The sequence below is a fragment of the Phalacrocorax carbo genome, chromosome 18 (assembly GCF_963921805.1).
Source record: "Phalacrocorax carbo chromosome 18, bPhaCar2.1, whole genome shotgun sequence".
NCBI classification, from domain to species: Eukaryota; Metazoa; Chordata; class Aves; order Suliformes; family Phalacrocoracidae; genus Phalacrocorax; species Phalacrocorax carbo.
In genome coordinates, this window is record NC_087530.1 from 6,851,598 (window position 1) to 6,873,281 (window position 21,684).

Sequence of the window (21,684 nt, forward strand, 5' to 3'; positions counted from 1 at the left end):
AGAGTAAGAGAAAGGGAGTAGGTGGGGGAAAGCCGAGGGAATCAACCTTTGACGATAATCACTTCAAACAGCATCTGGATCATAACTCACAAGCCGCAACTCACATCACTGTTCGCTGCGACTGCAGCCCCCAGTTCATGCAGCAGAAGTACTACACAGGATGGGCAATTGGTGCTGCAGGCTGCTGTGCCCAGTACAACACCATGAACCCAGTTGCTGTCTATAAAGGTTTTAATATCAGTATAAATAGGGCACAGTTACAAAAATCTGCAAGACTGGAGCAATGGAATTTTGACTTAAAAACCTTGAGGCTTTGCTCTTCAGAAACGCACACAACACACAGGCTGCAGGGTGAAGGGAAGGCGTGAGCACACATACACCGTCTTGCTTGAACCATTCAGTACAAAAATAGCAGTAGAAAGATGGTCTCTGAATTGCTGGCTGATCCCTTGGTTGTGCCTTAACTGGACGCTGACTGCAAGGGAGAGGCAGATTGCACCTTGTGTTAAGAGCAGAGTAAATGCCCAGTGGAAAGTTTGTCTCCTCTCTCCATCCAGCCACAGCTTCCCCAGCTGAGGTACAAGCTATAAAAATAAAGGTTTTGACTGTTCAGCACTTGTACCCAGCCAGGATGCTCTAGCAGATGGAGCAGCCAGGCTGTGCACATGGGCTGATCACTGAAGAGCCGCACTCGGCTTTCCTTACATTCACTCCGCTACAGGGTTGCAAGAGTTCAGTGGGATCGCACTGCTGATGTTACAGCTCGGTTTACACCACTGCCCACACCAGGCCTCCCTCCCTTTCCCACTCCTTGTTACGAGCTCTGCCAAAGGTGATGCCTTCTGTGGTGGACATGAATTGTTCTCCTGCAGGTCCTGAAAAGGGAGGCAGGGGCAGGATGGAATCTATCTCTGCACGTGCCGGACAAAGGCCTGCACAAGCTGAAACAAAGGCTCCTGCCCCTCAGGACCCAGCTTGGAAGCAGACTTTCCTTGGGGAGAGGGAAGAACCCCGCTGGCAGGTGAAGAAGGACCACCACGGCGGAAGTAACGAGACAGGCTGGAGAGCAGTGTACTCTGAAATTAGAAGCACGTAACAAGTTAGCTTCTTCTGAACACATGCCCCTTTCCCTCCACAAACAGGCTGCCGGTGGCACAGGAACAGGCACCAGTATGTGCAGGCCGAGATGCCTCTGGCTGACTCATGCTGGGAAATGGGCTCTACTGAGCAGCCAAAGACAAATGACCTTCTCCCACAAGATACATTTACACCGAACAGCGAGAAAGCATGGCACAAGCTACTTACCAGCTCAGAGCTGAGCTCCTGTTTCATCCGCTGCTTATCACGGGGGTGCACGGCTGGGTCTCTCAAGTACCGAACAGCCTGGGAGATGAGCAGGTAGAAACAGTTTTCCATTGTAAACATGAGCAGAGACCTGCGCAGAGAAACACATATCAGCAGGCACCAAAAAGGTCAGCACACTCTAGTTTCAAGGTCAAAGACTCTTAGAGAGACTTCACACACAGGGTACGTAGGAGCTAACACTGCTACTGTTCACATTCTGCTCAAGCAGTGACACCCAAAAGGTGTGGTCCGCAGAGTAGAAACCCCTGTTGGCCATCAGGGAAGTCTAATTCAAATATACTGGTAAATAAGCATCACACAACTCTATATACTGCATCTTAGGATGGGATGGCTTCACACACCCTGCCACAAAAGTCCCTGCTTGCTTTGGAGAGCTTCTGATGGGCTACCTGAACTCCTTGGATTCAGAGTGAGCAGCTCTGAAGCTACATGAATGTAAACCTCAGTTCTGATCTGAGGAGCATTAGGTCCTGCTCTTAGCCATGACTAAATCAAACAGCTAGAAACTTACTTGAGGGTTTTGGTTCCCTCTTGCATATTTAGCCCTGCAGCCTGAGGGAAAGGTTCCTTCTTCTTATCCAGCTTAAAGGGAAAAAAAACAGACAGGCATTAGAGACAGGAGATACAAGAGGAAATATTCCTACTCTTCAAAATATCAGCAGAATGAGTGCTGTGAGATCACTGCAAGTGCTGTGCTCTCCCAAACAGAGAAATGGCTAGTACCTCTCCCAACATGTTAAGGGCCACGTTGACTGTGGCAAGGAGGGTCCCAAAGGAAGGTGCGACATCTGAATCAAAGGCTGGTGTGGTGAAACTCAAAACAAAGAGCAAGTTGTACTCAGCAAGGTCCAGTGACTGTGGAGAAACAGAAAGAGGAGTGAATGACCCCTGAGGCCATGAGTATGTTGTTGTAGTACCAAGAATATCTGGTCCCCTGTACCACGCTTTTTGCATGGAAAACTAGAAGCACTGAGATCATTTCCCAAATCTCAAGTATGCAGACGGAGCAGTAGAGAGCATTCTGTACAGTACTGCACAATCAGCCTTCTCCAGCTCCCAAGCAACACAGCTTGCCACCAAGTGGCAAGCTTACGTAGTGACTTTTTCCAGATTGTTTTCAAAAGCCCAGGCATATGTACATAGAGGCACAGGAAAAGGAAGTTAACTATCGAAAAGTTAGCAGCAGGACACTACCAGAATCAAGGATTAAACCTTCCTTCTCTGATCTTGGAGACCAGCTACTAGGTCACACCAACACAGGAGGATAACAAGAGGGTGTCTTCTCTGAAGAGCGACATTCTGAGGCTACAAACCTAGCTGGGTTACTAGCCTGCTCCAGTAACGCTACAGGAACACAGCGTTGTGCAGATCACACAAAAGCTCAGCCAAGCCTCCCTTTCACACTGATCAGTGCCTGATTCCTAAGGGGAAATCCTTGTGTCCTGCCTTCCCGCTTTGTGCGGCAGAACAACAGATGTATGGTGGGGTCATCATCTCAAGCAGGACAGAATGTGTCTCACTGCACAGACCCAGAACATCATTTGAAATGCTGGGAACTCCCCACTTCAGGGAGAAGCATCTCTCCTCCTCCTCTACCTGATCAAGGAGGATCTGGCAGACATCAGGGGTGAAATGGCGCAGGGCGGCAAGAGATTTGCTGAGGATTTTCAAGAGGCTGTACTGCACTGTAAGCAGTGCTTTCTGCTCTGCTGCCTCTGACTCAGGGCTGGGATGTTTGGAGGAGGCCTGAGGATTACGCTGCACTCGTGGAGTCACACTTGATGGAAGGGAATCACCATTTTTTGTCTGTGGAGAAAGGAAAAAATAAACTCTTCAATACATATATGATTATTTTTCAGTACTTCTGGGGGAAAAAAAAAAAGCTATGAACAAAAGGACTGAGGAAATAAGGCACCCAAAGTCTGTCACCTGCTAGGAGCATGAGAATCTACACTTAGTCTGCATCAGGGGAGGCACTGCATTGCAGGGAGGCAGCTGCAGAGGCTATTTAGATTCCACATTCCAGAAAAAGAATCTCTAATCAACACACCAAGCCTCAGCCATGCTGAAATAACACATCAGCAGCAATGCATCGTCTCCACCTCAAGAATCTAAGGATTCCCCAAGAACAAGAGCTATCTCTCTTAAACAAATTAAAATCAGATCAAGGACACCACATCAACAGTGGCTTAATTATTGGCAGTACGGAGCACTACAAGCAATGCAGCTTTCTTGCTACAGTGTAGACAGCTATAAGACGATAACAGCATCATTCAAACACAGGCTGCTGTTTCTCTAGGACTGACTTTACACAGTCCAGAGCTTTTAAAGTCCAGACTACTCTTTACACATTTTTTTTTGCTGTGAAGAAGTGCAAATCCTAACTATTGATGATTGTCAATGATCACTGCTAGGACTACTGACAATCAGTCCAACATCCAAGAGCCTTGATATTGAGTAATATTTGCCTTTTAACAGGGAGCACGGGCATGCAACACTCCTAACTTACAGTTCGGCTTACATTCCCCATCCTCACCTGCAGGTAGTGCTGGAGCATTTTGCGGCTGTGCAGGAGGGAGGTACAGGCCTGACACAGATAACACAGGTTCACCTGAAATAAAGAAGATGAGGGAGAAATCTCTTAAAAGCTCAAAACCCATCTATTTGCTACCATTGGTGGTAGCTAGAAAACCCAGTTAAACAGAACACTGCGATCATAGAGGATCAATGCAGTCTCTTGATTTCTCAGTATTTTCTCGGAGTCACATGGCACTGAGAACCAGGAGCAAAACATTGAATTCCAAGCTACCATCTGCCTGCCCCCAAGTTACCTTTCCTCACTCAATTCAGACAAGGTACTGACAGAACAAACATGTAAATTACCTCAGCAAGAGTTCCTATTAAAAGAGCAGCAATAAAAGGTGATATAGTGCTATTTTCTCTTAACACACGCAAATCCCCGCACTCCAAGGCATGTATTATCCACAGCAGTATGCTAATTCCTACCTGCATGTCCCTCATTAGCTGTGGCAAGTGGAAATGCCACTCCTTTGTGAAATTTGAGAGCTGAAGAATGAAGCCAACAGTGTGATCAGCCTCTTCCAGACAGGCCAAGCTCTGTACTGTCCGTACTGCATTCAGGCACTGGAAAGGAGGGAGAAGTAAATCAGGGCAATTACAGTTTAATCACAAAAAGCCCATTCCCTTCTCTAGCAGAAAAAGCTGAAGATACACAGGATCTGCCTTTAGGGACAGAAAATGCATTCATGAAAGTAGCTGCACAGCACATGGGTCAGACTCAGCACTTTATATTCACAGTCAGAGGTCAATGCATTTCATGAGCTCTGCTGACATATAAGACTGCTATTTGTCTGGGGAACATGCCTATAAACAGATAATTCGGCACCTAGTTACAAACAGGACTCTTCAGGATGTCTGCACTGACACAATCCAGCCAGTACAGGTATTTCAGTATTGCAGGATGTGAAAGCTTGCTGACCCAAATGGTGATTTAACTCTGACCACAGCATTTTCATTATCTGAGCAAGGCTGAGCTGAAACGACCTCCAAGAACAGCTCTCATCTTTTTCTTTGCAAAGCAGCCAGCCACAAAGCGAGTTCCAACCAAACTCTCGCTTCTGCTACTGTGTTAAGCCGTCATATTAAACACCTGTAGCAAAGTTATAACCCCAAGAGCGAACATGAGGAACAGATGGTGACTGCCCAGCTCTAACAAGTATCATAACAACCATCCCGGCCTAACTATGTGGCTTGTATATTCTATCCTCCTTCTTCTGCTATTGAATTATTTCTGCTGTAAACCCTTCTGAGGCAGGAGCCTCTTTTCAATGCTTCTGCACTTTCTGACATGTTTCTGCTGCTATTGCAACACAGAAGCCAAGTGAACCATCACAGAGGAAGTATATGACACACCTGAAGAATCCTCTCTTGATGGACACCAACAAAGTCTAATGCTTCCGTCAGGAAGTTGTATCTAAGTGTTTTAAGAAGGCGTTCCATCAGTGACATGGAGAGACGATAGACTCCAGGCCAAGACGGGGCATCCAGAGACTTTCGAGAAGAAGCAGATGTCTGAATAAATCGGACAGATACAAAAATAAATTACTTATTTACTTATTACTTACTGCCACACTGCTGCCCAGTGTAGCACACACCATCTCTGGACTCTAGGGGTGGCTGCTGTCCTGCCCAGACCAGGAGGGCTCTGCTCCAACCACAGCCCACAAGGCAGGGCATGGCAAGCTCTCCTGGCGCTCTCCCACCCAAAACGAAGTAGCACCCACCTGGATGGCTCCATTAGTGCTGAGCTGGTACACACTCAAGAGGGGCAAGCAGACACTCTGTGTGACACCAGCTCCAGCCACTGCTGCTGCTCCCTACAAGACACAGAACAAACTACTGTTAAAATTTGCATATCTCTTTCCTCTCTGAGACTAAAGAGACTTATTTTTAGTTAGATATTTCTGTCCTTCGCACCATCACCACCCATTTGGAGAACTTTCATCTACACATGCTTCTCTGTGTTGTTAAAAATTCAGTATCAAGAAAAGCAACACTCTTCTTCCAGTAAAATCTGACCTGCATCACTGTACTATGAATTCCATCCCAATATCACCTGGTCGGTACACACATAATCTCTGAAAAGGGCTGGCTTTGGAATGACCTTGCTTTCTCCTAAAGCCCCACACAAAGTTGAATTTGTAATAAACAACGCTTTATTGCAACTAATGAGAAAGCTGGTTCCAACACTTAATGCTGTTTTAACTAGGAAGGATAATTTGTATTGCAGAAGAATACATTCAGCAAAAGTGCCTGCTCTGAATTACAGGTCTGCTCTGGCTGGCTCAGCTCTTCCATCCGAGACATCCCATTATCAAGAAAAACAAGGCAAACTAGGCAGGCACGCAGAGAGGACCTACTGCTTGCCAGCCTCTAAAATAAACACTTCATCTACAGATCATTGTTCAGCTGCATCGCCTGCAGAATAATGAGACATACAGTTCCTATTAAAAATATATAGCTATATGCTCTCATTTCTCTGCATCTCTCACCTGCTGAGTCCTTGCTAAGGTCAGCAGTAAATGTAATGAGGCCTCCGTGAAGTGAAGGTTTTGTTTAACTCTCAAGCTGATCTCCAATGCGGCAAAGATAGTAGGAAGCACAGGGACTTTCCTAGTAATCTGTAGCCAGTAGTCTCCATCTTCATCAACTTCACAGAGCTCTTTAGCCAGATGCAGACCCAAAACACACACCTGCAGTGACAAGGAAAGGAGAACGAGGTATAAGCTTGACATGGATGCCAAGAAAATCTTGAAAGTGTTTACTAACACAACCTAAAGCTCAATCATTCTCAGAATCCCAAATTAAGGCAGCTGGTATCCCTCACATTATACTCTGCACAGTTCCTGGCTGTATTAGCAATTGTGACAACATTTTTTAGGACAGATCTGGAAAAGAGGCGGCAACAGCCAACTTCCCAGACAAATGTGTACCAAAAAGACATGGTGTAATTCTGAAACAGAAATTGCCGGAACTTCCTTTGAAGGCAGAGGGCTGCAAGGCAAGTTGTTCCAAGCACACAGAGAACTTTAAAGAAAAGAAACATAGCTGCAAAGCAGATGAACAGGTCCCTTACCCCATCTCGCTGGTCCTTGTGTTTAACTCGGGAGGCATCATCTGTTTCCATGCTGTCCTTGTCATCTGTAGCATCTCCCAAGGTCAGGCTGTGTCGAGTCTGATCAAAGAGTGCAATTACCTCATCTTGGAGTGTTTCACACACGCTCAACACCAGCTGGGAGTACTGTGGGATCTCATTCACTGTGACACACACAGAATAGACAACAGTTAAGTACAAGAATTGTGTGTTAGGTTTCCAGTTCAACTGATAACATCACCATCTTGGCGCTAGTATTTATTCTGTTTTAATTTCAAAACCTACAAAATAGAACAGAAGTAACTGTGACTATGTTAGCTGATCAAGCCTAGGAGGATATAATAAGGGATTAAATGGTCATCTGGATAATAAAGTCATATAAACTGATGACATTTCAAGGCACAAATCAAGCACTACTATGGACAGATTATTCCATAACTGCTCATTACAGCATTTTCTACCCATTTCTCCAGATTGCTGGTAGTGTCCAGTGGGTGCAGTCTATATTCTGTGAGTCCATATAAATACCACATTCTCATCAAAAGCATTACAATAAACTTTTACCAGCATGACTTGAAACTCAAATTCAACAGGAAAAATAAATTTAAAAAAAACCCGAACCTCCACTTTCTATTTTCCAAAATATATGGGCTTGCAGAGCCCCAGCAGTGGGGCAAGAACTGCACAGAAAGGTAAGCTGATACACTTCTCAACACCACGATTGCCTTTGTATGTGTTGTAGAGAAATACTGCCCAGATGCCACTGAGGGTGTTCAAGTGCCACTGCAACATAAGTTGCCCACAGGTGACAGAAGTAATGACCAGAGTAACTTCTCTGTTTGTAACAAAATGTACCCGCTGAAGACTTCCTTGTGTTTGGGCCTTTTGTTATCTCTAACTAGAAATTAATGTCAAAATCTAAGCTCCACAATCACTGTTGGAGATGGCCTTACTAGGGTGTCCCTCCCACACCCACTGAGCTATTTTCAAAAACACATGGGAACCCTATCTTGTCTCTATCAAACTGATAGAATATAGGGGTTATTGAGGAAAAAGGGAAGACATACACATACTGTGAATGATAAACCTCATCTCTTGCTAAAACTAGCTGAAACAAGTAAGAAAAAAGTAGAGAAGTCCCATGGGTTGGTGAGTATATTCAGCATCCTCTCCTACTACTAATGCCAAAAGCATTTTTATCATAGAAACACTAGTGTGTTAGGGTATATTCAGCCATGGCAGCTCTGCTCTTGACACTCGTACATACACCACCTCACCTTTCATCTCCTTCATTTGCAGCACAGTGATAAGAGCTGAGAACACTTTGGCTTTGGTTTTCTCCATCATCTGCTGATCTGCCTGTAGTACTCCCTCCAGAATCTGCGTCAAGGAGTTTATGATTTTATCCACAGAACCCAACTCGCTGACAACAAAAAGGGAGAGCTCTTCAGATTAGACAAGATCCCTCAATAAATATATTGGCTTGACTGAGCTGTGTGTATCGTAAGTTACATGATCCACACAAATAAAAACAGTTCTTCCAAGTAAACTTTAAGTGACCACCTGGATCTCACTAAAGACATTCCACAGTACAGTGAGAATGCAGGACTGACTATCACAAAAGCTTTTTTGACACTATTTTCACCAGCAAGCAGGATGCCAAACCATAAATGTATTACTACAAGAGATTTCAGCAACAACCTACAGACATTTGCCATCCAAAAAGAGAATTTTATGATAAGGTTTCAGTCTTCTCCCCAAATCACTAAGGGAATCTCACTAGAGCAAAACACTTAAACATAATCTCCCAAGTTTTATTAGTCACTGCTAAATAGAAATTGTCCAAACAAAATACGTACCTCTTCCACTGTTTGAGCAGGATCAGAAGAAGGGTACATAGCATAGACCCCAGCTGCAGACAGGATACTGACATGGGAACTAGAAGCTAAGGAGAAATACTGCAAGAGTTACAGTTGCAACAGTCACATGTAAGAACACTTAAGAAATCCTCAGCCCAAGCACCACCACCAAACGACCAGGTTTGTTCTTCAGCAGGTAGCAACATCGAGGGAACCATAGTCGGGACCCTCTGCAGGGTCACCCAGTGATGACAAGAATAACACATACAAAATAAAGATTTATAAGAAGCTCATCAATTCGGGGAGAGAGGCTTTGTTTTAGCCCAATTTCACAGGATCTAAAAAGCTATGATGGTGAGCAGCTGCAGAAACAGAACTCCTCATAGTACAAAGGAGATGAGCAATTGGGAAATCAAAGAACTGACAGGAAGCAGCACGTACCAAAACCTTGGTCCCATTTAGCACATCCAGAAACAATTGCTGATGAACTGCAGAATCAGTCAGGTGCATTATATCTGCCTAAGATCAAAGACAGAGATCAATCAAGCACAACAAAAGATGCACCTTCTTAGCAGTCCAACAGCAGTCTACTGTTTTAATTTGTTACTTTAAGAATTCACCAAATTTTATAGCTACTGAGTGATTACAGAAATCACTGAAGTATTACATTAACAGTTGACAAGAAGCCGGCCACGACTAATTTCCCTAATGGTGTATCCCTGCCTCACTTGACTCAGCAAAATCTCTTCAGGATTACAGAATTACTTAGAACTGCTATAAAAAATATATACTACCTCCCTCCTCTGCTCAGACAGACAATATGCTTATTTTGATCAAACAGCAAAACACAACCTACTCTAACCTCTTGTACCACGCTCATGCCAACTTGTGTTTTAAGCATATATATACAAGAAAATGGAAAGAAAAACCAGTGAATTCTTCATTATGGCTTAGCTGGCCCTGAGAAGTTGACATTGTATTATTCAAAATGTTAATTTCTGATTATCATGAAAGATAAGAGGTAGCTCTTACATGGCTAGTAGAGATTATCAGCAGCATCCGCCAGGCTGAGATCAGCATTTGATATTCTGTCATGGAGGCACAGCTGCTACCCTCTGTCTCTGCCACATGATATGCCAGTAACTTCACATATTCTGACCAATAGGCAAAGCGCTTTTTGGTGGAGAAATTCTTCAGCGTGTCTTTCAGGGACTGATCCAGTGAGCCCCTGACCAAATCAAGAGGACAAGTTATCTTCATTTATTCTTTGGTCAGAAAATATACTTCTTCTGAGATTCAGGTAGGAAAGCCAAGGACACAGCTTGCAAGTGAAGGTTATTCCACATATTAGACCTGTGCAGGGAATCCCACTTTTTGCATCAAATGTGAAGGAAAAACACAATCCCTGAAGAAAATCTATGAATTTTGTTTTAAGTGGAGATTTTAGATAACTGTCACTTTTCAACATGTGAAAGGGCAGTTATGTTCCAAAAAACAAAAAGAGTGGGAGAAAACTGCTAAAATGTTATTCAGCAATCACTACAGTAGGTGAACTTAGCTTAGTTTAAAATTAGTTTTAATAAATACTATATATTCTCATTCCAGGGTACAAGAAAAATACTATTACTAACAATTGGACCTACAGGCTGCATAAACACTGTAACATCTCTTTCTGCAACTGGTGATTGCAAGAATCTCAAATGCACATTTGTGATTTGTTTATAAATTACTGCTCTTCCCACATTTTCAAATTGTCCCTCAAAGCCTGCACGGTCTATCAAGATTTAACACAAAGAATTTAGATCATTAAAAAGTATCAAAGACTCACTTGACAACATAGTAGATCTCCAAACAGATGATTTTCATGATTAAGGCACAGGTATCCAAGACACTGAGCTATAAAGAAGAAAAAAAAGCCAAATCTGAGCACCTGGCTCTGCAGGTGAGTGGAATTCTGATTTATCCCTACCCATCTGCTGGCAGTAACTGATACTCTAGCTCTGCAGCAGACCTGTTTCTCCCATGATAGCAATAGTTATGTCACTTGACCATGGACTGGTGATAAGGAAAGAATGCTGTGTTCAAAGCAGCACTCTGAGCAAGGGCACAGGACTTTCAAAATGAATAGGGAAACTCCCATAGAAAGGAATAATGGCAAGAACCTAATCGATTCCTCCGTGATACCAGTCAGCCTGAGCTATGCCTGAAAAAAAAAGAAAGGAGACTTTCTTTTGCCCAACATCACACGAGGTTTAGTATGGATACACTACAGACAGCACAGCTTCCAAAAAGTGTTACCACAGATGCTAGGTAACATCTATTTTTGTTTCATATGTGAATAAAGAGCAGAGAATTTCAAAAGACAGTTCACAGCTGTACAGTCTCTGCAAAGCCAGGAAGCACTCACTTCATCTCCTGCCTGTGTTTAAACCACTCGATCATACCTGCTTTTAGCAAACTGCAAGCAGAGGGAAGAGCCACATGTATCACTTAGAAACCTTTTCTGAGAAATACACAACTACCTTCATTTTGTTTGGACGTAACTCACCTCTGACGATTCTGAAGGCGGAGGAAGGGTCCCAAAGAGGGGATTGGTTAAATTTTCCCAGAACTTTGGCCTAAGAGATATATACAGAAGTAAAGTCAGTTATGTCCCCCATGCCACATGCCTAGCAGCATTTTGACTGTTCCAAACTTCACAGAAAATACACTTTGGTAAATACATGCTTATACAGCTTTGTATAAAAGAAAGAGAATGAAATATATTTGCTTCTGAACACGCACATACAGGTTCTCATCTTCTTTCCTGAGAGACTAAGTTCAAAGCCCATATGCTGCATACCCTTAGCAGGGCACGCATAAACTAAGATGCAAATGTCCCTGAAAAGTCTGATGAATCAAAGAAAAAGTATTTTGGAAAAAAGAAAGAAAAATACATTGTAGAAAAACAAGAACTCACTTTGTCCTTAGAACTAGCATGGCGCTGTCTCGACGGTCCTGCCACAGAGCATGCAGGAAGGCAATGGCAGCACGATGCAAGAGGGGAGGGCACCAGTACCTCTCCTGTTGTTTGGAGTCTATCAGCTCTAAGACTACTTGGAGGCAACTCCACTCCCCTAAGCTGAATTCCTACAGCAAAAGGAAACGAGACAGGTTACATCACTACAGAACCACTATGTAGGCACCTATTAAAGCAGAATGTGCTTGATTCCACTTGAACAATACACAGACAAATAAATCTTGAGCACATGATGCCATCATAGATTTTGCATATAACTACAAGGAATGTAGTTATAACACAGGGGAGAAAAAAATATTTTTAGGGGAATAAAAAAAAAATTAGCTAAGCTAAGACTTAGTAAGACCGAGCGCCTTCAGAAGGTCCCAGCCCAAGAAGACCTTGAACTGCAAGGTACCAGAATGGGTATTCTGGAAAATTAACATTGTCCATTGTACCTCCATCTTCAGCTTCCTCACTGTCTGGCCACTGTCAGAGTCAAGACAGTGGGACACAGGGATCTTTGGTCTGACCCAACTGATGTTCTTATGTTAACTCAGTATCTGCCTTGAAACGTTGCAGAAAGTTTCTCTTTGGCTATAGGGAAAAGTGAAACTGGGATAGCAGCACACCCATTAAATGCAAGCACAAGCTGCATTTATCTTTACATTAAGCACATCAGGTTCCATGTCAGGACTATCAGACTTTAGAGCCTAGTGCTGTAAGACTGGTACGAATGCTACAATGAAAGACTAGTGAGTCCTTGGGCAAATATCTGCTATTCTACCTTTGACCCGTCGCTGCCGTCTTTCACTTCCAAGTTCAGGAACAGCTCAATGAGCCCAGGTTGTGTCTCCACCGCAACTGTGAGGAACTCCAGTATCATGACCTTAATACGCATGTCCTCAATCTTGCTCTGCAGGCGGGTGAGGAAGGCATCACGGATGGCAGCAGCATCACTACCAAGGCAGGCATAAACAGACATGGGAGCAACCTGCAAAAGGAAAGAAACGTCAGAAGCAAGAATAACCAAACTCTACAGAATGCTTCTCCTCTATATAAAAGATGATATGCATTTCAAATTGAGAATCTGAAATATTTTATTTTGAATGAACAAACATGTGTGACGGAACTCAAAACTAAGTTGTCATTAAGCAGAAGCAGCTTGCAAAGTGATCCAAATTTTCCTCTTTAGCAATTCTGCTCTATCCCTCACCTATTTCTCAAGGGTTATGACAAAACTGGAAAAGACAAAGAGAAAAACAGTTTTAGAATAATGTGTCTGGAAATAAATAAACCCAGAGCTGGATTTATATGCTTTAATAAAACTGGAAATACATTCTCAGAAGGTCAGCAGCCAAAAGCAGTAAGTCTAAAAGGCAAAGTTGATTACTTTCATTAATTAATTGGTTAAATTAGTTAAAAGGCTCCCGATAAAAACTTAAACAGGATCCTCTTCTCAGTAAGATGTTAAAGTTCCAGTTAAGAAGGTGTAGGAATTGTATTTAAGAGTGACTTGAGGAAGTTGCTCAAAAATGTGGAGAGATCAACTGGAGATGCAAATACTTTGCAGAAAACACCCCACTCGTGTGAAGCCTCTCAGCGACTGAGGGACTTCTGAAACAGCAGAGGATTATGTTAAAAAACCAAGGGCCCTTTATGTGATTTTTAATGTGCTCTGTCTTACAGCTCTCAGTCCACAGTGCCTTCAACTGACTTGCATTAGGCTCCCCGATACAAAAAAGCCTGAAGAAATTATCTTGAAAGAATTTCAGTGGTGGAATCAATCACAAGGGGAGAAGCAAAGGAGCACTTGTGTGAGTCTCATCTTACCGTAGCCAGTCGTTTGAGCAATTGGATGGCCAGGCGTGGAAGTGCAGGGTCATGCTTGTGGTAAATGTATTTGGCCAAGACCGCAATAAGATTGTTTCCATGAGCACCTGGAGAGAACATGATTAAAAGCAAAGAGAAGAAACTGCAACAAGTTGTAACTATCTACCACATAACGATTTCCATAGCAGAAGGTGAGAACTAGGTCAGTCTTCCAAAAGAACAAGGCATGAGCCCAGCCAGAGGTACTAATGGCAGCTGGTTTCCATTTACAAAGAAGTGAATAACAAGCCACATTTGCTTAATACTTTAGAAGCTGTCCCAGAGGAGAATGCCTCAGAGGAGGGAGAATAGGCCTTCTGCCATCACCAGAAACCACTTTCTGGAACACTGATATCTTATCTACTGTTTGTAATGAGACACACACTGACTATATGCAAATAACAAAAAAGCATAGCTGCCCAGGCCATCCCCACAGAGAAATACATACCATGCTGAGTAAGTGCCTGTTCTAATGGAGATACCACACTAGAGGGAGGTTTCAACCGGATGACATTATTGGTAACCGAGAATGCCAGCTTAACTGTTTGGATCAGCAGTTGACCTTGACCTTGTGACTCATCACTGTGTTCCAAAAAGAAACCAAAGTAACTAACTGTGTTGACAACTGACCATTATCTGTACAACGTTCAAAGAGGAAATTCTATACTCCGTCAATCAGGGGTTATAATATATTTTTACTCAGTCTGTCATGTCACCACATAACAGCTGCTGAAATACAAACCCCCACATACCCACAAAAAAAAGTCCACCCAGCCCCGAGTTTTCAGCATCAAAGAAGAAAAATAGCCTGACAGCCTATTGTCGCTTTTCCCCCTACTTTGGCATAGAGAGATCTAAAATGTGTTAAGACAGAGAAAGAAACATTTACAGAACCAGTCTCACAAAAATTATACAGTACCAAAACCGGATGAAGAGAGAAAACTGGCTGTAAGTCTGGTATTTTCCTAAGATTTTCCTTATCAGATAAACACTCTGAAGAGACATTAAAGCCAAAAGATTTCTCAGATAGGTCTCACTTTTTCTTTAACAAGCCTGGATTCCCTTCCAGACTTGTTTTGAAAGAAAAAAATGGCAAACTCTATCAGAAACAACCTGCTAGCAAGTTTGGCTGGCCATATGTCAAGCAAGGTTGGCAAGGAAAAGGGAACAGAGGAAAGGAGAGAGATTCAAGCCTCAGTGAGAGCCACATAAGGAGGTTAAGGCGCTCAACACTGGAGACATCTTCAAGACTTCCAGAGTACTTCAAGTTGCCTTCAGAACCACCCTGAAAAGACCAATCATCCCTAGCAATTCCAAAATTACAGTTCAAGGTTTATTACAATTTATTCATGAGTAGAGCTTCATTTGAACTCTGGGGTTACTTGAAGACACAAGACTTCTAACATTGGCTCTACTCATCTTGCTTCCAATTCACTCATGCAATCTTATAAATTGCATTCAAGTGAATCCTTTATCAAAAAAATGTAACTGCTAGCAAACATTAAACAATTGAGCACATTTACACCCACCAGCAGGCTCCAAATATAATTTAGAAACAGAAAACTAAAACAACTGCATTAAACAGATAGCGTACAGAAAAGACTATATATGGCTCTGGAGCAAACAAGGCTTGTTCCTCCAGACCATACGAGGCAGGCTGTTGTAGCTAGCTGCTATGCTGATTCCCAGTTAAATTAAAGCTACATTTCAGATATTATCATTTGCTTCTCTCCTGACACTACTGAAATGAAACACGCCACTCACCTGCTAGACTGGGAGGCCATTACCATATCAATAGTGTCCACACCAATTCCCATGATGTTAATGACAGCCTGCCCTGCTTCAGTGTTGGCCAGGCTGAAGATGCACAAGGACTGAAGGCTGGGGGCATTGCTGTGAGAAACGAACATACAGGACATCAGCACTAGCAGCTGATACTTCCAGTATTTTCCCACATAGCCCTCAGAAAACTACCACAAAGTAACCTCTTAATTTCTACACCCCCACTGACCCCCACGTTATTCTCCCTTCTACTTTCTTCAGAGTGGATACACCAAACAGGAAAGTGGATGGCAGTCTGTCCTAGGAAATCTAATTACTGTTTTCTCTTTCTTCACCAGGAATTCTAAACAACGTCTCTAATCTTTTTCTACCCTTCCTGTACTCAGTAACACTGCAAACAGATGAAACCAGCACTATGCAACTGTGCCAGTTCACCCCTAGTCATTTATATTCAAAAACTGAAACAAAAAGATAGTAACAGAGCTCTCCTGCACTGAAAGCCAGGCTACTTCAGATCTGAAATCCATCACCTGTCTTACCTGCTGCGAGGATCCATTTCAGGGCACAAATTCAGTATAGCATGGATCAACTGCAGAATAAGGCATCCTAAAACAGAGATGAAACAGACTACTCAGTTCAGGAAGATCTGTTGCCTAGTTCCTAATATTTTCAAACAAATCACAGCATCTAGCAACACTGATAGATGTCCAAAGCAGATCCCAAATGGCTGCTAGAAAGGAATGATACAAAAAGGAATAAAGATTCACATGTTCTCTCTTTCTCAGAGGTGATCCTTTTGATACCCTCATCCTCCTCCCCCCACTCAACGTCCTTACCAATTTTCTCTCTTACTCCATGAGAGTTATAACGCCATTTGTGGTAATTTGGTAACATCTCCTTCAGGACAAACACAATGCAAGGCACAAGTCCTTGGCTCTGCGTGCTACCAAGCTGTCCCTAAGAGAAACAGAAATGTTATTGTCCCCCTTCTGGTTAAAAGGACAAGAAACCTTTTGCAGGAAGATATGCATATGTCTTTAAAGCATGAGAAAACTATTGAGCATTTATTGATTTACAAGCAACTTCTGTTCTTTTGTAGATCAGATGAATCAGTTTTTTGAAAGAATCAGACTACAGAGAAAGCACAAGCAGTAGCAGAAAGGGAGTGTCAACCAATGATTACTCATAGAGACCCGTTGCAGAGGGAATCTCGGACACGGCCGTATTTCACTTTCCTATCACACCAGCCTACAGCTGACTTCACATGCACCGTTCCTGAAGCACTCACCCGGACCAGAGTCGTGATCAGGTTCAGGAAGGAGATGGTAACACTGTACTCGCCTTGAGGCTGTTCTATGCTCATCAATAGGTTTCCATAGCCCCCAGCATTCATTCCCTCTGCACTGTGAAATCAGCAAGAGGGTTCATTACATGAATAGCAGGACTCTGACATGAGCAAGAGATGTCAGATGCATAGATTTCACACTGGCAAAAACTTCTTATGACAGGTTATGAATAGGTTAGGAGAAAACCAAAAACAAAAAAAAGGCCTGGGGAATCATGAATACCTAATCATGTGATTCATACTGGACACTGGATTGGCAACAAATGGTAAGAACCCTGTATGGTGAAGGTCAGTCCAAACCTGCAAGAGATAAAGTACAGATGTTCCCTCTCATTCACATATACATGTCTACTAGTTCTCAGACCCAGCAAACCCAGAAGGTCATTTCTCACCTTGGCTGGCATCCGAGCAGCCAGTACTGTCAAACAATCGACACAAGAAGCAATAACATCCACAGGGGGAGAGATTACAGTTGTTAGCCTAAGAAAAAGAAATATTATGCATAAAATCCACTGCCACCTGTGGTCTAGCCAGTATACTATTGTTTTGATCAAAATATCTTCTCTCTCACTGAATTACACAAGTATAAAACCTAATGAGGTAAATACAGACACCAGAATCTGCACTTTCAGTCTAGACTTGCCACCTCCTCCTCACACCTGAGTCAGATCAATTTACTCCAAGAGGCAAGGCTGGCAAGACGGCAGACTGTCACAGTGAACACTGAGTATCCAGCAGAACATCAATTCCCAAGCAGTTAACACTGAGCGGAGAGCTAGTAAGCACAACCAATTTTAACTCCAGGAAGTTATTGCTCTAACGATATGCTTTACTCCCCTTTCACATAAACACAGCTACCAATAAAAAATGCCTTACAATTCCACAACACTCAAGAAAGAAGTGGAAGAGGGGCCATTCTGCTGCATCAAAGCATTAAACAGCGTGAAGTCGGAACAGTCATGAGAACTGAACACCAGTCTTGGGGAGTTCAAGCACCGAGACACACTTCTTGCAATGCTCTTGGCAAAACCAGTAATTAGCCATCCTTCCAGCTCATTATATCTTCTCAGGTACCCCAGCTGTTAGTGACTTCATGCCAGGCAGCGACTTACCTCTGCAGGAGCATGTAGATTCGTGACGTGATTGGCAGAAGGCAATCTGCTATTGATACATCAGTGCTGATGACTTTATGAACCAGATCAATTATTGGCTTGACCCTCTGGCAATGCTGAATCACATCTGGGTAAAGAAAACTAACACTAGCATGCAAAATCTTACTTAAGCAATAATCAAATCTGGAACAATACACATTAATCCTACCACACAATCCCAAGATCATCTCCCATACCAAAAAACATTTATCTATCTCAACTTTTCTCTCATCTAAAATTTATCTCATCTCACTATGCTCTCACACACTCACATCTCACATGCTTTTGGCCTTCTGAAGTGAATTTTACAGTATTATAATAATAATTTAAAAATCAGGTTTCTAGGAAAGTGTTCCATGGTCCTTCAAGAGTATTTAGAGCTGTTCAATCGTACTATGAACCTCAAACAGATACCAATTAACAATTATTTATTCTCTTTTACGCTCCCAGCCTATCTCACCTGCTGTTGATACGACATGGAGCAGCATCTCAATCTCACAGGTAAACAGTGTCCAGCTGCTGTAGGAATACTCCCATCGTACCAAATAAGCCCGATCGTCCAGCATCACTTGGCCCACTGTTCCCTGAGGTATCCGCAGATTTGTTTGACCTAGTCCTGAAGATTGAAGAAGAAGGTGAAAAAATATCACAAATTTACCGATGAGTTAGAATCCAGATAAAGAATTAAATTCCTCAAAGCATTTCAAAATTCCCCAAGGTATTTCAGTAAAAGGTTAAGTGCAGTTTTGTTACCAAGTGGATAGAGGAGCTTTGGGGCCTGTCTTCGCCAAAGTGTGCCATCTTCATGAGAGATCACATCAGGAGGTTTATGCTTGTACAGTTCGATATAGAAGGACATTTTATCCAGGAAACTGTATACCTGCATACAGAGAGAGCTTAAAACAATACAGACAAAGAGCCAGACCTTCTTAAAAATTAATCAACTAGGTAATTTCCAGGAATAGGCAAGTGTTCTTGACATGACATCAACCCTACCAAAACATTATTAGGCAGCCCACATGTCCAGACAAGTCTCATGTAATTAATCAGGAACTTCTTTTGAGTAAAGTACAGCCTGAAAAATTAGGCAGTATCTTAATCTTCAGGCATTAGAGTTGAAAAGTTTTCTAAAAGCCAGAACATGTGTCCCGCAACAGCACAGGACTAAAAAGGAGCCGTCCACTGTTCTTCAACAAAAGCTTAATGTTTGTTATCTAAGATTCAAGTGAGATAAACAGATACAATGGAAAGCAAGAATCACACAGCATTATCACACAGCATGTTATCCCTGTCTTGAAATCACCTCCCAAACACCAAGAGAGATCCTGTACCTTTTTTGCAGTAGATTTATCAGACACAAGGGCTTGGAGCAGCTGAAGGAGAGGAGTAAGAAGATGGGGGAACATCCCACACACACTGTCCAGGATAATACCCAGACCCGCAGTAGGTTCCTGGAGGTGGAAACAGAAAACAAATGTCATATTACTAAAAACAAATGCTAAAAAGGTCTCAATATAGCACAAGGATACAGTTCCTTTTTAAGTTGTACATTTAACATTAATCATGCACAAAAGTATCACTCCAGTCCTTGCACAGACTAAAGCATGAGGCAGTGTGCAAGTATAAGGCAGGAAGTAAGACTATAATGCATTACATATCCTAATTCTGTGACAACAAAAAATAAGCATGATGCTTTTGCCAGCAGTTAGTTCAATCCTTGCAACCCAGCCCTGGTTTAAACTATCACCTATATTAAAACTTGTTCCAGTATCCTTCAAGAGTAAAGCCAAGGCTGTACCTAAAAGGCAGGAAAGGGCAAAAGTAAATCAAAGATAGATACAAACGAACACTCGCTCCTCAGGCCCTTCTAGAAACTAAATAAATACAGTCTGTTCCCTTCCTAAAAGAGGATGTTTTGTCAGGTTTTAGTTATAGGCAAGGTAACTCAAGAAGTTGCCAACACACTCACCGTCTTCCAGAAGAGCTGAGGAATGCTGGAAGCTGCCAGAACTTCACATGCAGCATCAATTATATCCTTCAAAGGAAGAGAGGACCAAGAAAATAAAAGTTACTTTACACGGGGAATTTCATCCCAACCAAGTTCTGCCACATCTTTGGAATTTAAGTTCCATGTTTATCAGCCAAGACATAACTACTTCCTCTAGTCAAAACAGGAAGAAACACCCAACACACCCAAACCCCAGCACACAGCCAGACTAAAGCTTTAACATGAACGGACTGGCCAGGACAGATATGTGCACTATATCTGCAAAGGGCTATATGATGTCTTTCCAAACTTGGAAATGGAGTACATATTATTTCTGTTGCTTTGGCAATAACAAATCAACAATTAGTTTCAAATCCAGAGGACTTCAAGTGCAAGATATACTCTTCCATTATTAAACAGCCAGTCTGCACAGGTTTTTACTAAGTTTGCATTGTGTAAATGCAGTAGGAAAACCAGCAAATCACTCTTTTAGATCTAAGTCACATAAAGTTTGCAGTTTCAAATGCAGGATTATAATTTAACAAAAGTAGTTAGCATCAGTTATGACAGGTTATTTTAAATTAGGTAACAGAAGCAATGAGCCTTAGATGCTTACCTGCTGATTGCCCAATGTATGTAATTCCAGTGATGTCAGGACAAAGGAAAGAAGTCCATAAATACACATACAAGCTGTGCTGGCAGTACACTGGAAAGAAAGGATACACAAGGCCATTATAGGAAAGACTACAAATTCAGAACACACTGTAACTCTACTCAGTCTGCTTTACAAACTGAGTAACTGCCTTTCATATACATCCTTGCTGCAGTCAGCACAGGCGCAGCAGAAAACGAAGCAGTCATTAGTTAAGCTCCATGTTAGCATGAAATATTTCACCAAAATGAGAAATCTTGCCACTACCATTATCATTAGAAATGCCTTCCAAACATCAAAAAAGCAGCACTCAGTGTTCACCGAAATCGAAAAGATTTGCCTTCACTGGTTTCTGCCTATGAAGTACTTTACTCTCATACACGGTACTGTCTAACAAAACCATACGCAGATAATAGTGCAGAGTTAAATCACCTAACACTCAAGATCCCCAATGGCAAGTACGCTCATGGAGGCAAATCAACAAATGTGATTAAATGCAGTCTATTCTGCTCAAAAGAGATGTAGTTCCTCAGCTTACAAAAGCTTTTTTTTTTTAATTCCTTGAGCATAAAAATCTGTTTCATTTCAACTTGATTTCTGATCCTCACTGAAAGAAAGTAAGATGATAAAACATGCTTTACTGCATACTCTGCTTAAAACCAGATTCAGTTTGAATGAACATTGGTTCAAAACCATCCACTTCCCATCATACCTTTACATCAGTAGCAGCTGAAAATTTTGAAGAGCTTACATATATGATTATAAGAAACTCACATTCTTCCCCCCACTGCTCAGCGATCGCAGAAGCTTTGTCAGATACTGGAAAACATTCAGCTGGATAGCAGTGCTGCCCATTCTCCTGATAATGTTTGTTGACTCCTCTGGATTTACAGTGTGACGGAGCAGAGCCCAGGCCAGAAGGACCAGAGCATGATGTGAGACATCCCCTAACTGCAACAGCTGATTGTCCATCTCCTGCACAGAGACAAGACAAAAGCA

At 42.4% G+C, this 21,684-nt stretch overlaps 1 protein-coding gene across 1 annotated transcript in view; it reads right to left on the reverse strand.

Annotated features, from left to right (window-relative positions):
• Window positions 1-217: 217 nt before the first annotated feature.
• The window catches only part of NUP188 (nucleoporin 188), a 29,088-nt gene continuing 7,621 nt past the window's right edge, over window positions 218-21,684 (reverse strand). The window contains exons 11-44 of the mRNA XM_064468429.1: window positions 21,460-21,660; window positions 20,650-20,739; window positions 20,016-20,081; window positions 19,378-19,497; window positions 18,800-18,926; window positions 18,507-18,662; window positions 18,008-18,134; window positions 17,288-17,375; window positions 17,119-17,195; window positions 16,839-16,953; window positions 16,387-16,507; window positions 16,090-16,156; window positions 15,533-15,661; window positions 14,217-14,350; window positions 13,730-13,836; window positions 12,684-12,890; window positions 11,858-12,027; window positions 11,447-11,516; window positions 10,727-10,794; window positions 9,931-10,126; window positions 9,340-9,417; window positions 8,899-8,984; window positions 8,317-8,462; window positions 7,022-7,203; window positions 6,438-6,638; window positions 5,670-5,762; window positions 5,299-5,457; window positions 4,372-4,509; window positions 3,902-3,976; window positions 2,962-3,171; window positions 2,089-2,220; window positions 1,877-1,947; window positions 1,306-1,435; window positions 218-1,076 (exon numbers count right to left, since the gene is read on the reverse strand). Coding sequence (XP_064324499.1) covers window positions 906-1,076; window positions 1,306-1,435; window positions 1,877-1,947; window positions 2,089-2,220; window positions 2,962-3,171; window positions 3,902-3,976; window positions 4,372-4,509; window positions 5,299-5,457; window positions 5,670-5,762; window positions 6,438-6,638; window positions 7,022-7,203; window positions 8,317-8,462; window positions 8,899-8,984; window positions 9,340-9,417; window positions 9,931-10,126; window positions 10,727-10,794; window positions 11,447-11,516; window positions 11,858-12,027; window positions 12,684-12,890; window positions 13,730-13,836; window positions 14,217-14,350; window positions 15,533-15,661; window positions 16,090-16,156; window positions 16,387-16,507; window positions 16,839-16,953; window positions 17,119-17,195; window positions 17,288-17,375; window positions 18,008-18,134; window positions 18,507-18,662; window positions 18,800-18,926; window positions 19,378-19,497; window positions 20,016-20,081; window positions 20,650-20,739; window positions 21,460-21,660 — 4,308 coding nt within the window. The 3' untranslated portion in view covers window positions 218-905. The remainder of the gene's footprint in view (window positions 1,077-1,305; window positions 1,436-1,876; window positions 1,948-2,088; window positions 2,221-2,961; window positions 3,172-3,901; window positions 3,977-4,371; window positions 4,510-5,298; window positions 5,458-5,669; window positions 5,763-6,437; window positions 6,639-7,021; window positions 7,204-8,316; window positions 8,463-8,898; window positions 8,985-9,339; window positions 9,418-9,930; window positions 10,127-10,726; window positions 10,795-11,446; window positions 11,517-11,857; window positions 12,028-12,683; window positions 12,891-13,729; window positions 13,837-14,216; window positions 14,351-15,532; window positions 15,662-16,089; window positions 16,157-16,386; window positions 16,508-16,838; window positions 16,954-17,118; window positions 17,196-17,287; window positions 17,376-18,007; window positions 18,135-18,506; window positions 18,663-18,799; window positions 18,927-19,377; window positions 19,498-20,015; window positions 20,082-20,649; window positions 20,740-21,459; window positions 21,661-21,684) is intronic.